The following is a 17,408-nucleotide window of genomic DNA, read 5'->3' on the forward strand; positions in this document are numbered from 1 at the left end:
TGACGTACTCCTTTTCCTATTTGGAACCAGTCTGTTGTTCCATGTCCAGTTCTAACTGTTGCTTTCTGACCTGCATACAGATTTCTCAAGAGGCAGGTCAGGTGGTCTGGTATTCCCATCTCTTTCAGAATTTTCCACAGTTTATTGTGATCCACACAGTCAAAGGCTTTGGCATAGTCAATAAAGCAGAAAGAGATGTTTTTCTGGAACTCTCTTGCTTTTTCCATGATTCAGCAGATGTTGGCAATTTGATCTCTGGTTCCTCTGCATCTTCTAAAACCAGCTTGAACATCAGGAAGTTCACGGTTCACGTATTGCTGAAGCCTGGCTCGGAGAATTTTGAGCATTACTTTACTAGCATGTGAGATGAGTGCAATTGTGTGGTAGTTTGAGCATTCTTTGGCATTACCTTTCTTTGGGATTGGAATGAAAACTGATTTTGGGGCTCCAAAATCACTGCAGATGGTGACTGCAGCCATGAAATTAAAAAGACGCTTACTCCTTGGAAGGAAAGTTATGACCAACCTAGATAGCATATTCAAAAGCAGCGACATTACTTTGCTGACTACGGTCCATCTAGTCAAGGCTATGGTTTTTCCAGTAGTCATGTATGGATATGAGAGTTGGACTGTGAAGAAGGCAGAGTGCTGAAGAATTGATGCTTTTGAACTGTGGTATTGGAGAAGACTCTTGAGAATCCCTTGGACTGCAAGGAGATCCAACCAGTCCATTCTGAAGAAGATCAGCCCTGGGATTTCTTTGGAAGGAATGATGCTAAAGCTGAAACTCCAGTACTTTGGCCACCTCATGCGAAGAGTTGAGTCATTGGAAAAGACTCTGATGCTGGGAAGGATTGTGGGCAGGAGGAGAAGGGGATGACAGAGGACGAGATGGCTGGATGGTATCACTGACTCGATGGACATGAGTCTGAGTGAACTCTGGGAGTTGGTGATGGACAGGGAGGCCTGGCGTGCTGCGATTCATGGTGTCGCAAAGAGTCAGACACAACTGAGCGACTGAACTGAACTGAACCTAAATTTAAGTAGTCACATGTGGCTATCCTACTGGACAATGCAGTTCTAGACCTCAAACAACTCATTCACAATGAGGAAGCACAAGTCAATAAACAGTAACTGATAAAGCTGCACATTAATTTTAAAAAATGAGTCACAGAAGTATTATAGGAATTCAGAGGGGGAAGCAATTGAGGGCTAGAAAGCTGATTTAGCTCAGATCTACCTATGGTGGAGATCTATGTGCTAACATCTAAAAAGAAATGCCAAGAGATGTTAAGCAAAAAGAGCAAGTTGCAGATCAGTGCATGTACATGGGTACATTTGCATATGCAAAATCATATGCAGATTTATGCTTATATTTACATGGAATATTTCTGGAAGGATACCCAAACTGTTAATAGTGTGTACCTCTGGAAGTAAAGGTCAAGGCACAGAACATTTTTACTTTTGCTGGAATGCTTGTTTTAAAAATAGTTAAACATTTAAAAAATTATTTCCTTTATAATAAAATTATAAGCACAGAAATGATTAATGAATAATACATTTTAAAAAGGCCAAGGTAGTCAACTCTTTCCTGTGGTTATTATTCATGAAAGATTTTATGTGATTATTGGGAATTTTCTACATCCTATTACCCTGGTTCTTCTGTCCTCTAATAAAATGCTTTAAAAGAGAAAATATACTTGAGGAAAGTAGCCTGAAGGAGGTAGGGTTTAAATGGACCTTGATGCTGGATAAGATGGTGTGGGAGAAGGAAGGGTATTCTTGATAAAGGCACGACCTGAGGTAAAGAAGGGAGCAGGGATGCATGGATATGGACAGGAACACTGCAGGGAACAGGATGGGGGATGGGTGGGGACAACAGCCGCTAAGAAACATGGGACCAAATGCCTATGAACTTGACTGGCAAGAGGCCTGGAGTCAGACCCTGTCACCTTCTCAAGGAAATCAAACATTTATTGAGCACCCGTCATGTGGCGGCCACTGCGCTACTCCCGGGGCACAAAGATGAATAAGAAACAGCCACTGAGTTCAAGGAACCAGATGCCACATGTGAAAGGGATGGCATCATGCAGTGAGACGAATACAAGATCTGGACCTAAAAGTACTGCCTCCTTCACTTACGGACATAACCTTGGCAACGTCTGTAATTACTCTGAGCCCCGGGGTTCTTCTTCTATAAAAATGGGGATACGAGAGCATTATGCTAAGTGAAATAAGTCAGATAAAGACAAATGCTGCATGATATTGCTTATATGTAGAGTCTAAAAAAATACAACAAATTAGCGGATACGAAAAAGGCAGCAGACTCACAGATATAAGAGAACAAACTGGTAGTGGTTACCAATCGGGAGGGTGGGGAGGGCACTCTAGGGGTGGAGAGTGAGTGGTACAGCTACTGGGTGTGAGACAGGCTACCAGGATGTACTATACAACGTGGCAAAATAGCCAATATCTTGAAATAGCCATAAGCATAGTACACCATTTAAAAATTGTATGAATTAAAAATAATTTTTCAATGGGGACAAAGCTACTTTGCCATGAGGACAAAAGGACTAAGCTCACATGCCTGACACCAGTAAGGCAATGAGAAATGCTGGCTCCCTTCCGGTGCACTCTGCCCCCATTCCTAATCAATAGGGAAGATAAAATGCCTTCCTTGTTTACCCTTTCTTACAAAGGTGATAGCAGAACAAAGTACCCATGTTGCATCTGTGTGGGTGAGCAGGGCCGGGCAAGCGATGCTAGAGGGAGGAAGGAGGAAAGGGCTCAGGGCTGGAGAGCCAGGAGTTAACCGGAAGGGCCTGTGGGCAGAGCTGAGGAATCTCATCGCAGGCTTGAGGACGTTAAGCAGGGAGGTGACAGTCAGACCTGTAAGGCTGTAAGGACGAAGTGGGAGGACCGAAGTCAGGAAGCAAGAAATCAGTTTCCAAACCACTGCAAACCTCATCTTAATCGCCTCTAAATTCCTATAGTACAAACTATTTAATTGTACTATTTTACACATTTAATTATACTGTCATATCCTACTGTTTTATATGCATGTTTTTCTTAAGAGCCTGTGGTTAAAACTTACTAATACTTCTGAGCACAGGGAATTCCCTGACAGCCCAGTGGCTGGGACTGGGTGCTTTTACTGCCTTGGCCTGGGTCTAATTGCTGGTTGGGGAACTAAAATTCTGCAAGCTGAGCCCCGCCCCCCTTCCCCAAAAAAAGATTTTTGAGGACAGAAAGCACACTAGATGCTTCCTTCAAATTTCTCTAAGTGGTTGAGCGCTTCTGAGTTAGAAGTGAACTGGGAAGAAGTTAACGGGGGAAGGATACCACCGTTGGTTAAAGTGGAAACTGAGGAGTTATTCACGTTTTCATGGATCAAGTCTGCTCTGGTCCCTGCCCCCACCCTCCATGATGAGGCCAGGCCAGCCCTTCATTGTGAAGCCCCTTCAGTGAACACTGAGCCCCTCAGTCTGGCCTGAAGCCCCATTTGGGCTATACTTCAAGAGGCACTCAAATATCAGCTCATTTGATTCACAGCACAGCCAGGGCCTATCAGCATGTTTGCTTTGTCTGATAAGAATGAATTCCAGGGCGAAAGGGGAGAAATCTCCAGTAACTCCAGCATTTTCTCCTACCATCTCAGTCCTTTCGCACTTGGCTCTGTGTGGGGGAGGCAGTCTGCTGGCACTTGGGCTGCCCTCGTGGGCAGCAGAGCAGGAGGAGGCATTTCAGTGAGAGTCTGGCATGTGCGGGCGCCTGGCTACCTGTCCACGGAGGCCCCCCGGACCCTGGGCCCAGGAACACTCCGCAGGCAGCGGCACCCCACACCTTACTTGCATCTGCACTATCGGGCCCTCCTATGCCCATGGGTGGACAGCAGACCCCCACAGCTGAGTTTCATCTACCTTTTTAGTCCCCTAAGCAAACTGCTCTCCTTGACCATCATCCCACTCAGTCCCAGCAAAGTCTTCTCACGGAAAGAGGACCATGATGACGTTAGAAGTAGGCTCAGGGCCCTTCAGCAGAGAATTTCAGAGTTCTGGGTGCTCAGAACGTGAGTGTTGGCGTGGTTCCACTGGGTACATCCCTTGGGCAGACAAGATACCCTGCTCTTATGTGACGGTGTGTTCAGATGACGAAACAGGTTTCTACAATGTGGGTTCAGGTTGTCTAAATGTGGTACTGATGAGCTATGGATCCAAAGTTGAATGAATTCTGGGAAAATACAATCTTTTTAAGCTGGCAGAGCCAAAAAAGAAAGAGGAGGGGGTAGGTAGCCTTGGCCTAAGCAGTAGACCCTGATTAAATAGTTTTCTATAATGACATTCAATCATCACTTAACACCATATGGTTGACTTTCTCTTAAGAGGCCTTAGACCCTGTTGGTTCAAGCCAGATGGCCACAGCCAGGGAGGAGCAAATCCCTCTGGGATGCTTTGTCTGCAGGGCACATTCAACTCAATACTCCCCTCACTGTTGGTAGATTTGGTAAGGGTCTGAAAGGGTTTTTTAGTTCTTCTCTGTGCTGTGTCTTCTCCCCTATTTATTCCCATTATTTAAAGAGACAGTATCTCCACATGCATCTCATTAGGTGTTTATCAGTTAGGAACACTTTCTGTAAAATTTCCTGTGTGAACGACCACAGTCAAAGATCCTATCTGGGAAACTCTCTAAGCCTTCGGACTTTTGGGTCTTAGCTGCTGGTCTTTGTGCTCCCTCCACTGCTGTGCCCTCCACACCCATGCACATTGCCCATGCCCACACTGACCAACCCTTTGTATTCTGATTTGTTCCCTCATAGTTTCAATATGACTGCCTGAGCTCCAGGCATCAAATCAGCAGTTAAGATAGGAAGCAAGGGTGAGGTGGAATATGAGAGAACCAGTGATTTGTTTTAATCAGAAAAGCGAGAGTTTTCCCAAAAATATGCAAGCAGACTTCAGCCAAATGTGTCACTAAGCCACACTTCGCTGCAAAGGCAAATGGTGCAATGGCTTCTAGAACAGAAAAAGAAAGGGCAAAGGGGGCTGGCTGTGGGCCACAAAGTGGAAAAAGCCTAAAGGGTATGAGGAGGTGACCCCATTTGGCGCTCGGTCTTTTAAAACAGAAAATTCCCACTTGCGTCACTCAGCCTCTGCCCTTCCCTTCTCTGAGGCTGCCAGATCAGGTGCATCCACTGCGCAACTGCATTTTGGCATCCAAACAACCACTTCCTCATTCTGGAGTCATCTGACATGGCTCCACCTTGATGCAAGGCATTCCTTTGTGTCCTTTGCTACAGTGATAATACACACTCACAACACGCTAGTTTATAAAGCACTTTCTAAGAAAGACCTTCCCTCTGTGGTTTTCTCTGGAAGTTCTCAGATGGAGCCCAGACACTCCACCGAACATCTCTCTGGAATCTTCTTCCTTCTGTGTTCACTATGCACTAGCCGCTGTCATGGTGTTGTTCTGGGTTAATTCCAGGGAGTTGATGAGTGGTAACGGAGCTCCCCAGGCTGACTTCTAAGAAACACATTCACTTTGACCTACAGCCCACATGTAACATACAAAGTCAACTATTTCCTCAATACAAGCAAAATAAAATGTTCACCTAGAGAATGCTCTGCTTCAAGAATACTGCAATCAGCATCATGAATGTATGAAATGCCATTGAATTGTTTAAGATAGTCAAATTTACATATTTGAATGTTACCTCATTAAAAAAAAATACTGTTACTACTATACTTTTTGACTTTATGAACTGCTCTTACCATTTTCTTCCTCAATTTGTTTTCTTTTCATATCCCTGCAGGCCTGAAAATACAGAAACAACTAACTAGCTGTTTCTTATTCTCTTCTTCTATCTTTCTTCTCAGATGAGGTAACCAAAGTCCAGAGAAGGCCTGACCTGCCAACCTGAGGATAACTGAGCAACAGAGAACTCCAGTGTGTGAACTCCTGGGTCAGTGTTCATTCTACAAAGGTTCCAACTCAAGCAGCCCAAAGGCTCAGTTCCTTCATGACCTCCACAGTCAGTGAGCGAAACAACACCTCTCCGTCTACAGACGCTAAGTCATCTCTTACTCTCCACAGTTTGCATTAATTTGAGAGAGGAGTCCATCTCTGACAAGCAATGGCGCAGGAAGGTGGGTATGGATCAATTTTGCTAAGCCATTTTTTTCAAAAGTTCACCTTTAATTTTTTAAGTGTATATCCAGTGTTCTATAACATACTCAAAAAGCCGTGCAACCTTGTTGTTCAGTTGCTCAGTGTCCAGCTCTTTGTGACCCCATGCACTGTATTGTCCAGGCCAGAATACTGGAGTGTGTAGCCTTTCCCTTCTCCAGGGGATCTTCCCAATCCAGGGACTGAACACAGGTCTCCCTCATTACAGATGGATTTTTTTACCAGCTGAGCCACAAGGGAAGCCCACTATCTCCCAGAATTTGCTCAGACTCAAGTCCATTGAGTTGATAATGCCATCCAAACATGTGCCACCATATGCAACCATGTGCAACCACCACCAATACCTAATTTCAGTACGTTTTCATCATCCCCCAAAGAAACTCTGCACCCTTCAGCAGTCACTCCCCACTCCTCCTCCCTAGCCATCAGCAACCACTCAGCTACTTTCTGTTGCCATATATTTGTCTGTTCTGGACATTTCAGATACATGGAATCATTCAATATGTGGTCTTCTGTGTCTGGCTTCTTTCCTTTAGCATGCTCATTTTCAGTGTTCATCGTGTTGTATCATATTTTAAAACTTTACTCATGTTTCTAAATCCCCAAAGACTTCCTGTTGCTTCTTTCCTGCCAGTTATGGGCATGGGAGAATGGGGGACCACAGTCAGAGCAACAGAAAAGAGCACTCATCCTGAGAGAGCCCAGAGAGAACAGCAGACCCCTCAGCAGCATCACCAACATTCCCCTCTTTAAGTAAAAGATACAATATGACAAGGAACGTCAGATCTACCAGCAAACAGTTAACTAGACAGGCCTCTATAGAGAACATAACATAGCCTCTGAATACTCTGCAGATGACCACACAGCCAAACCTGCCACTTAAACAAAGGCAAGGCTCAGCAACATCCGGGAAGAGTGATGCTATTGACCCCTTCCATCCACAGACTTAACTTGTAGACTCAAAGTGCAACCTGTTAGTTCATTACCTCACCTGTCTTTTGCTCAGATCAAAGCCTTCCAGCTTCTAAAGCATTTCTTGGGAAGACTGCCTGTGTTTAATCTAGGACAAATATTACTTGCAAACCTCCTGACTTCCATGTGCATCTCCACGTCAAGCTGATGATCTGACTTCCTGGTGGCTTGAGCCAGCAGCTTACTAATGGTCTGTCCAGCTGGGCATATCCTCAATGTTCTTACTGATAGTCTTCCCATTTTCTCCTTTCTAGTACAAGGTGGACAAGGAAATATCATTGTCTGCTTGCAGAGGAAGAAATGGATGCCCAGTAAGGGCAAGAGACCAATACTTATTAGCAAAAGGTGACAGAACTGAAATGAGGAGTATTGTCTCCAACCCCATTGCTTTGGATGTACCAGGTGGATATACAAGAGGTTGTTAACCAAACACTCCTTCCAGGTAGGAAGTAAGAGAAAAATGAGAGTTCATTCTCCACTGTCCAGATTTGAGGGCACATCATTAAACTGATGGTTCAGATATTAAAGAATTCACTGCAATGCAGGAGACCCAGGTTCGATCTTGGGTGGGGAAGAGCCCCTGGAAAAAGGAATAGAAACCCACTCCAGTATTCTTGGCTGGAAAATTCCATGGACAGAGGAGCCTGGCTGGCTACACTCCATGGGGTCGCAAAGATTGGGACACAACTGAGCAAACAACACACACATTTAAACCCAAGTTGTACACTTCCTGCCATCACCGTGCCCTTCTCCTATAATCAGGTGCAGGAACCAGAGCATGTCTCGCACAAATAGCAAAACATCTCAGTGTCCCTCCCCAACCCCCAACTCTCCAACACAACCCAAAGTCAACTGTAAACTGTAATAGGGCCGATGGACTTGTATGCATTTTATATGAGGGTCCAAAGGAAAGCAGGCTTTCTGCCAGGTCAGCCTGCTGAGAAGGCTGGAACAGAAGCAACTGCCCAGCCCACGGCCACTTCCCCACCCTCCTACCCACCCAACCACCCCCACCACCCCGCTCCCCACCAGAGCCGCCCACTCAGCCTCACTGCTTACCCTCCCTTCAAACTTGGCGGTGGCTCCTTCCTTGATGCAGAGGTTCCGAGGGGGCAAAGTGAAAGCAGGGGCCTCAGTCAGGGGCATGGAGCTGACTCTTGAGTGATCCACAGTGAGGGAGGTTTTGGAAACGTGCGTCTGGGCGGCCAGCTTCACATCCCCCATGGTCTGCAAACAGGAAGGAAGATCCAGTCAGACAAAGTACAGCTCGTCCTCCCTATAGGCGGCCGGGTACCCAGGGTGCTGGTTGGGTTTTACAGGGAGACTCACTAGGTCAGGGTCCACCTGGAGCTCCTCTCTGGGAACCAGAGGCTCTATCCTCAACTCGTGAAGCTGTAGGAATGAGGCCCAGCCCACCCCAGCAGCAGCTCCCAGAGCCATGTCCTGGGCTCCCCCAAATCCCATGGAGAACTTTCAGGAGAGGGGCAGCTGGGGCAGGAACGAAAAAACCAGATGGTTCTCAGTGCTCTTATAGTGGGTATCTAAAATCAGTGCCTAATAGTATTCAACCTTCAGAATCAGTATCTGAGTTAGGCACTCTTCGTAGGAAGTAAAAGCTTCTTTTGCCTGAACTGTGAGGGCTCTTAGGCTAAAGAAAAATGGGATCCATACTCCCAGGAAGGAGAGAGTTTGAGATTAATACGGCAAGGAATCTGGGTGAGGTGAGGTGAGAGTGTGGGGCTGAAAGCAGGGAAGGAAGCAAGGCTGGGGAGGACATCCCATTTCTGCGGACCAGACTGTAAAAAAGCCTCAAGGCCACAAGACATCAGAGAAGGGGGCATTTTAAGGCTATCGGGCTCACTCCTCCACTTATAAGCGAAGCCCAGAGGAGGTAAGTCACTTGCCCAAAGAGTCAAAGCACAATGATGGCATCACCGACAAGAAGACTGGGCCCAGGGCCTCGCTGTCTGTGGGGCTGGCAGGTCAGTTGGAACAAAGGGACTTCCTTTGGGTTAGTTCTAGAAATGGGATCATTAACAGGTGTGAACCAGGTTTTGGTTGCAAACTTCAGAAATGGACTCTGGCTCTCATAAAAGGAGAAGCGATACGTTGGAAAGATGGGGAGTGGGAAAGCTGTCGAAGTCCACAGGAAAGGCTGGAGCAGCAGGCTGGGAAAACAGGCAGCAGTGGAGAGGAACCAGGTCGTCAGAGCCCAGCCAAGGTTGCTGGACACCCGTGCCACCCCCTGGAGTGTGTCCCAAGTATCCTTGTTCCAGATTCTAAACCAGGTGGGCGCCTCACCGGGCTGGGATGGTTCCACTCTTGGGACCCACGCTGGGGACCGTGTGTCCATTCTTACTCAGCATGGAATCCACAGTACCTGACCTCAGAGGACTGCAATTTAACAAATACCTGCTAAACTAAAGAGTATTTCTAGTTTTTATTTTTCTGTTCACTTTCTTAGGATCTTTAGTCACAAGCTTAAGTCCCATGCCAAATGGGATAAGCTGACAGAGATGAACAGCAGTGTCTGGGCATATAATTAGTTTTAAATTTAATAACATCTAACAAAAATAAAAGAGAGATGTATTTTGAAGTACAAGTTAAAATAACAAAACCTAGGTTTGTTTGTAACAGGGTACATCCCTTGCTTGATAAACCTAGCTTTCTCTTTCACTGATGAGGTATCAGCTTTGCAAACAAAATCCTTTCAAAATGATAAGACTCACAGGTTCACTGGAGTAAGTAACAAGAAAAACCAAATTTATGTAGCATTTAGTATATACCAGGAACTATTCTAAGCACCTTATAAACAATAGTTCATTTCTCCTTATAACACTAGGAAACAGATCATCTCATCATCCCCATTTTATAGATTAGAAATGGAGGCTCAGTGAGATTAATAAATTTGCTTAGGGCCAGGCAGCACTAGTGGTAAAGAACCTGCCTGCCAGTGTAGGAGACGCGGTTTCAATCTCTGGGTTGAGAAGATCCCCTGGAGTAGGAAATGGCAACCCACTCCAGTGTGCTTGCCTGGAGAATCCCATGGACAGAGAAGCCTAGAGGGCTATATAGTCCATGGGGTCACAAAGAGTTCAACACGACTGAAGCAACTTAATGGCACCCCACTCCAGTACTCTCGCCTGGAAAATCCCATGGATGGAGGAGCCTGGTAGGCTACAGTCCATGGGGTCACGAAGAGTCGGACACAACTGAGCGACTTCACCTTCACTTTTCACTTTCATGTATTGGAGAAGGCAATGGCAACCCACTCCAGTGTTCTCGCCTGGAGAATCCCAGGGACGGTGGAACCTGGTGGGCTGCCGTCTATGGGGTCGCGCAGAGTCGGACACGACTGAAGTGACTTAGCAGCAGCAGCAGAAGCAACTTAGCATGTACCCATGGCATTTAGCAGGGGGCAGAATTGGCATTTGATCCCAGGTGTGCGGCACTTATTCTTAAGCACTGGGCCCTCTTGCCTCCTGTAAGCAGTCAGAGTTGGCTGCTGGGAAGGGTGTTTGAGGTTGAGGTAATAAGGGAGAAAGCGGCGACCTCTCACCACACACGCATAGACCCGAGAGTTTCTGGGTGTCACAGCATACCATCGACAGCATTAAAAGGGGAATGATGATCTGGGACACAATGCTTTCAAGGAGAATAAAGGACTAGGACGTCCCTGGTAGCCCAGGGGTTAAGAATCTGCCTTGCAATGCAGGGGAGATGGGTTCCACCCCTGATTGGGGAACTAAGATCCCACATACTGCAGAGCAACCGAGCCAGTGCACCACAACTTCCGAGCCCGTGTGTCACAGCTCCCGAAGCTAGTGTGCTCTGGAGTTCCTGTGCTGCAACCACTGAGCCCGCTCGCCGCAGCTAGAGAGTCTGTGGCGCCACACAGAAGACCCTGAATGATGCAACCAAGATCCCATGTGCTGCCACTAAGACCCAACACAGTCAGATAAACAAGTGACAAAGTGCCCCAGGATTTAAAAACAAACAAACAAAAAAAAGAATGAAGGATGAGGACACTTCGTATACAAGAATACAGCTGACATAACGAGCAAGCTATCACTTGGACAGTTCACAGAAGATGAATGACCACAACACAAATGGACGCTGTCTAGCCTCAATCAGAATCCAAGAGTGCAAGTCAAGAAGAGGTCACTGTTTTTAAAACTAACCAAATTGACATTTAAAAAGAAAGATAACAAATACCAGTGGGACCATGGATACCATTCATATCCTTTGGAGGAGTATAAATAGATGTAATCTTTCTAGAAAGCAATTTGGAAAAAAGATTCTGAAAAAAAGTCCATTTCTTTCCCCAATAATCCTACATTCAGAAATGTGTTTTCTGAGAACAAATCAGAGATATAGTTCCAAATTTACATAAAAGAATGTTTACCACATTATTTATAGGGAAATACATAGAAAAATAATCTAGTTAAACAGAAATAGAAAGAAAAAAACAGTTAAATATCCAACAGTGAGAATTGGTTAACTATATCAGGCATTTATATGAGTATATATTTACAAGGAAAATAATAATAGGAATTGATTGACATAGAAAGTTTAAGCCAAAAATAAGTTTCATAATGGAAAATTTCAAATGGGAAAATAGAATGGTAAAAAGTGAGTACCTTGAATACCTATTGCTGGATTCAACAATGACTGTTTTGCCATATTTATATCATTGTGTTTGTGTATGTGTTTGCAGAACCATTTCCAAGTAATCATGATATAATTTTAATGGCAAGCATCAGGATATAGTCATTCACTCATTTAAACTATATTTATTAAACATCTGCTGTGTAACAAGGGACACAGCAGTACACAATGACGTGTGTGTGTGATGAGCGGGGTAACAGGGTAGAGGAGGAATGGGGTTCTCACCTCCTGCAGGGCCTGCCGGGACCATGCCCTGGAGGGGCCGCTTCACCTGCCCTCCTCCGCTGCCTCTGACGGGAGGGGCAGACATGCTGTGCTGCCAGCACCAGCGATCAGGTCGAGGAAGTGCGGGTGTCACAAGGGTTACGCCCAGCCACGAGTCCAGGGCACTGATATCTTTCAGCTGCGGCCTGGGCAAGGAGCCTCAACTCTCCTGGCCTCAGTTTCCCTTTCTGTAAAATGGGAATGATAATAACTTCACAAGGTTGAGGGGAGGATTTGAATGAGAGTGTATATGAAACACTCAGGGCAGCATAAGAGGCACTTAGTAAATGCTAGCTGTCAACATCATCATCCAGCTCCCAAAGGGAAAGCAAGTCCCCCACCCTGTAGGACAGATCCTTTCCACCAAGGACGGCAAGCCCAGGTCAGCCTGATTGTCCCCAGAGCAAGGGAATCTGCATGTGGTTATTGTATAACAGCAGTGGGAAGCAGCTGGCAGACCATGAGGAGGTGGGCAGGAGGGACTGGCAGCCCACACACACTGTTCTATCTGTCCCAGCCTGAAGAGGCAGGGTTCAGGCACCCGACATCGTGCTGGGCCATCATCTCGCTCAATCCCTGGTCCTACAAGGCCATTCTGATTATTCTCCTTTCACAAACGAGGACACCAGGGCTCAGAAAGTCAACTCCATGTAATCCAAGGTCACAGAGCTAAGAAGTGGAAACCAAACTGAATTCTGATCGCAGCCAATACCCTGTGGGCTTCCTGGAGGGCCCCAGACTCAGAGGAGGCATTTCCTGCTTTCCCCAGTAATGGGAGAAGCGATAGGCAGAGGCTTGGGAACTGCACAAAGGAAGGGGGAGGGGGAGTGTAACACTCCTGCTCTCAGTTCTGGCTTTGGAAGACACACGACTCTTCCTCTCAGCTTTCAGGGGAGCTGGAAACTAGGAGTAGTGACATCAGGCTTAGAATCCTCTCTATTAATCCTCTTGATTCTGACCTTCTGAGGTCTCTTGAAGGTCTTGGATGCTATCAGCAAAAGGAATACGCTCAGCCTCAAACACAGAAGACAGAAGTAAATCATCCCTCTCTGGCCAGGTGGGAAAGTCTGGCTTCAGGTTAGAACAGGCAAGTCAGTGCAGCAAGTGCACTGTGAGGAGTGAGGGTGGGTGAGCAGGCTGGTATTAACCAGAGCCCACTCCCAAGCTGGTCAGGTATACCAAGCAGCTCTGCTCAGCCTATTGCTCCACCCACTGCCATCAGCCACATAAACAGATCCTGTCCACACTGCCAGTGAATGATTACTGACATATTTGGAATGCTCGATCAGAATAATAATAATAGTAACAATAATAATACAAAACATCCTTGTTCCCTTCTAATGCCTCATCCAGCCCAGGGACCACATTCCAATCAAGAGCACCAGCGGGGCTGGGTGGTTTCTGCGATAATTTCTCTACCGGCAGAGCAGTGCTCAGTGGCTAGAATGGAATACCCCTAGCTAGGGGGTTCCATTCAACACAAGTTAAATGCAGATCAAAGGAATAGAAGTAAGAAGAGGGAAAAAAAGAAGGGGGGATCAGAAGAGAGGTGGTCTGAGAGCTGGAAGCCACACCCCGCCACACGCTCGCAAGGTGTGGGCCAAAGCTCACTTCCAAATAGGGTTTTCCTAAGTAGCAGAGTTTGCTCATCATTCAAAGCTGCACTAAATTAATTTGAATTTGATCAAAAGCAGTTCAAATTCTCTCCTGAACCCAGAAAGCTGAACACTTTCAACTATGGAACGATGTCCAAAAGAGGGCAAAAAGACTGAGGCAAAAAGACTCAGAGAAAAGTTTCCAATCAAGAATCATGTTATACAGCAGAAGTTCAGAGAAACCAGCTGCCCCTTCCCCACCCAAAGTGCACACATTTCAAATGATCATTGTCCTTAAGCACCTGATCTGGCAGCAAGGCATCTGGAAATACCATACCTTCCCCACAGGGAAGGGCTCCCAGCGGGCTCTGTACTGGAAGCCTGGCAGTCGGCTATGAAGCCACGGAGCCACGGGCACACAGCAGACACAGCAAACCACCCAGGTGCAAATGCCCCCAGCAATGACAGCTCCCTCTCTCCACCTTAATCCTCTCTCTTCAGAGCCCTCAAATCCCAACAAATGCCCTAATCACTCTTAATCCTGGAATGAGCTCCTCGGCTGTGGGCTGAGCCCGCTGACTTGCCATGACCCACAGGAGCAGGCAGTGGGACAGGGCCACACGCCAGAGAATGGACGCGCCTTACCGTGGCCTCTCCCTGGGCAGCTTTCCCACAAGTCAGGACGCGTGGGCGGCCACTGCACCACTGTACCGCTGAGATGCCTGTCCAAGGTCTGTCCGAGAAGAAGGACAGTGAGGGAGAGCCAGGGCTGCCGCAGAGCCCAGGGCCAGGCTGAAAAGTTAAGGGGCGTTTGGCTGACTGCTCGCAGATGTTGCAACTTGCCTTGCACCGGGCAGCCAATTTCACTTGGTCAGAGAGATCTGTTGTTTCAATCCGCCCAGCTGGGGTGACCTTTGAAACCCCTGGCTGCCAGCTGCAGAGGCTCTGAGTGGAGTCTCAGGGAAACCAAGAGTGGAAGCTCACAGGTTTTGACTCGTTCAGAGCTGCACGTTCCAATCCAAGCGTGGAGCAAACGGAGGACGCTGTCAAGCCAAGAGCTGAATCCTTGGCAGGGCTGGGCCCACCCCCAACTCCACATCTGGCCTGGAACACAACCCAGCTCTAGACACATCTGGTCTAGGATAACTACCCAAGGCTGGTGGGACCCTTGCCTCCTGAGACCCAGCTCCCTCCTCCTTGAATTGAAGAAGCCTGGTTTATGATCCCTGGAGTGGGAGCAAGCCCAGAGATCAGATGGACAGGGGACTCCTGTGTTGCAACCATCTTAAGGAATCTGGGCTGAGATTTGAACCACACTCCACAGATTGTGTTCATGTTGAGAAGATCTAGCAGTGCTGGTCCTGACCCCTGGAGAGCTTCAGAACTGGTCCCTGGTGCATACTTCTAAAGCATGGTAGCAAGGTGATGTCCAGACCAGTCCCTTTCCTCTGGAGGAGAGAATGTATTTCTATAGTTCCAAAGGAATCTCTCATCCTATACAACTCACACCTTGGGACAGACTGCAGATGTCCAAATCAGAAATGAGGGTTTGGAATTAGAGGACCCTGGTGTGCTGCAGTCATTGGGATCACATAGAGTCGGACATGACTGAAACAGCTTAGCATGCACACAAGCTGTTCTGCTGGCTCATGTCTGATTCCTGAGTAACTGGTCTTCTCCTAACACCTAGCTGACTCCTTAGCCTCTAGCTCAGCAGTTCTCAAACGTTTTGGTCTCAGGGCCCTTCATGCTCCTAAAATTATTGAAGATCCCAAACAGCTTATGTGTGTGAATTGCTGCTATCAATAGTAACTGTGTTACTAAGTAAAACTAAAGAAAGACTAATTCATTCAAAAACATTAATAATGATCTCATTATATTAACATAGATAATAATTTTTAAAGAAAAATATAAAATTCTAAAATAAAACCAAGAAAAAGTTTAGTAAGAAGAGTTGTTCATTTTTGCAAATTCCTTTCATTTGTATTTAATTTCTATTTCTTTAATAGAAGACAGATTTTCATGTCTGCTTCTGTATCCAGCTAGTTATAACATCACACTATTTGCAACCACTGGAAAACGTCACTTGAGACATAAGGAGAGTGAAAAAAGCAAATGACATTTTATTACAAAAAACATTTGGGCCTCCTGGGTCCATGAAAGAACCTCATGGTCCCCCAAAGTCTGCAGGGCCCACTTTGAGAACTGTCGCTGTAGCCTCTCCCCTGTACCAACCCCTCCATCACCATCTCCTCTTCTGTCCTCTGGAAAGCACACAAGTGAAAAGGGAAAAGAGGTTTTATAGGAGTATTGGTGTGTGGCTTTGAGGGGCAGATGGGAAAGAACGAATCAATACGTAATTTTATTCCATCTGTTTTTTCCAAGGAGAAAGGCTAAACACATGTGGACCAGAGAGATTTGAAGACAGACACAGATGAAGGTAACACCTTCAAGTTAACTGAATTCTTGGTCAAGACTGAATATGCACCCCAGACTCGGGAAGACCTTAGACCTGCACATGCCAGTTATGCAAGTATTTTATGGATAATAAAGGAAGAAATTGAATTAAAAAAACAACTTGCTATTCACCACTGAGGAACAGAGGTGAATCGAAATCTAGGTCTTCGAGACAGAGGCCTCTTGGAAGGCAACGGGGCTGGAGAGTTATTTTGAACTGGACAGAACCAAGGATGGTAATTTGGACAAAATAGTGGAAGGTGTATCTATCACACACATCACAGCTGGCCCCTATATAGTCATGTGTTATTTGATGAACATCTGTCTCTCCCACTGGAACACAAGCTCCTGCAATGGGTCATGGGTTCTGTGAGTTTCATTCACTGTTGTATCCTTAATGGCTAGAAGACAGATGAGCCCACAGTAAGCTCTCAATAAGTTCTTGTGAAATACATGAATAAATTGAAAGTTGGGCTAAAAAAAAAAAGCACTTAAAAACCATCACTTCCAAACTGAGGCACTACTTGATTTTGTTGTGGAGCAAACATGTGAATGTGAGAGAAAGGATGTAGGGAAAGGAGTGGGTGAACAGGCCACAACAATAAAAAAATGTCTATTCCCTGGGGCCTACTGGCATTTGGTTCCAGACACACGGGTGCCAGTCCTGGCTTCAGTCCTGGTATAGAAGTCGTACATCCTCTCTCCGCTCAGCTTCTCAGGCTTGCTGGGTGTGAAGTGAGCACGATTACACCGGGCCCTGGGTACACTCTCTGGGCTTCCTGCTGGCATCCTTGAAAGACTCTGATGGGTTCCTGGGTTCCTAAGGGAAATCAGGCAAAGCCATCCCACTCCTCCCCCAACCCCACCACAGTTGAGTTCTTCTCTGAACCCACCGACAGCCCCTCCCTCCCCAAGAATGTCCTGGGCCTTTCCTCTTGAAAGACACAATAAAGGAGGGCTGGCTTCTGCAGGCAGAGGAGCTGCTCCCACCAGCCCAGCCACACGAGCAAAGGAGCAGACCAGGGTGCAAGGAGGGCATCCACTCAGCAGCTCTACCCTGAGTGCCCACGCCTTTGGCAGAATGTTATTTTTTAATTTCCTTAAAAGGGGATCAAACCAAATAAACAGCCAACCGAATGTACAGTGTGAACGAGTGAGGCCTGGTCTCCTGGAGCTGCTCTCTTCCTGTTGGGATTCTTGCTTAATTTGAGATTTAATGAGACCAGCTGAGACAAGCTTTCTGCAGTAAAAGTCACATGCAAAAAGA

At 46.4% G+C, this 17,408-nt stretch overlaps 1 protein-coding gene across 5 annotated transcripts in view; it reads right to left on the reverse strand.

The window, feature by feature from the left end:
• MYLK (myosin light chain kinase) overlaps positions 1 to 17,408 on the reverse strand; it is a 280,492-nt gene that overhangs the window by 182,187 nt on the left and 80,897 nt on the right. For 3 of the 5 annotated variants that reach the window (XM_069555329.1, XM_069555313.1, XM_069555320.1), the window contains one exon: positions 8,217 to 8,384. In XM_069555329.1, the coding sequence (XP_069411430.1) occupies positions 8,217 to 8,381 (165 nt within the window). In that variant the 5' untranslated portion in view covers positions 8,382 to 8,384. Of the gene's footprint in view, positions 1 to 8,216; positions 8,385 to 14,329; positions 14,552 to 17,408 lie in introns of those variants that run through there. The other 2 variants (XM_069555338.1, XM_069555304.1) reach the window with 1 other exon arrangement.

The sequence above is a fragment of the Ovis canadensis genome, chromosome 1, assembly GCF_042477335.2.
Source record: "Ovis canadensis isolate MfBH-ARS-UI-01 breed Bighorn chromosome 1, ARS-UI_OviCan_v2, whole genome shotgun sequence".
NCBI lineage: Eukaryota > Metazoa > Chordata > Mammalia > Artiodactyla > Bovidae > Ovis > Ovis canadensis.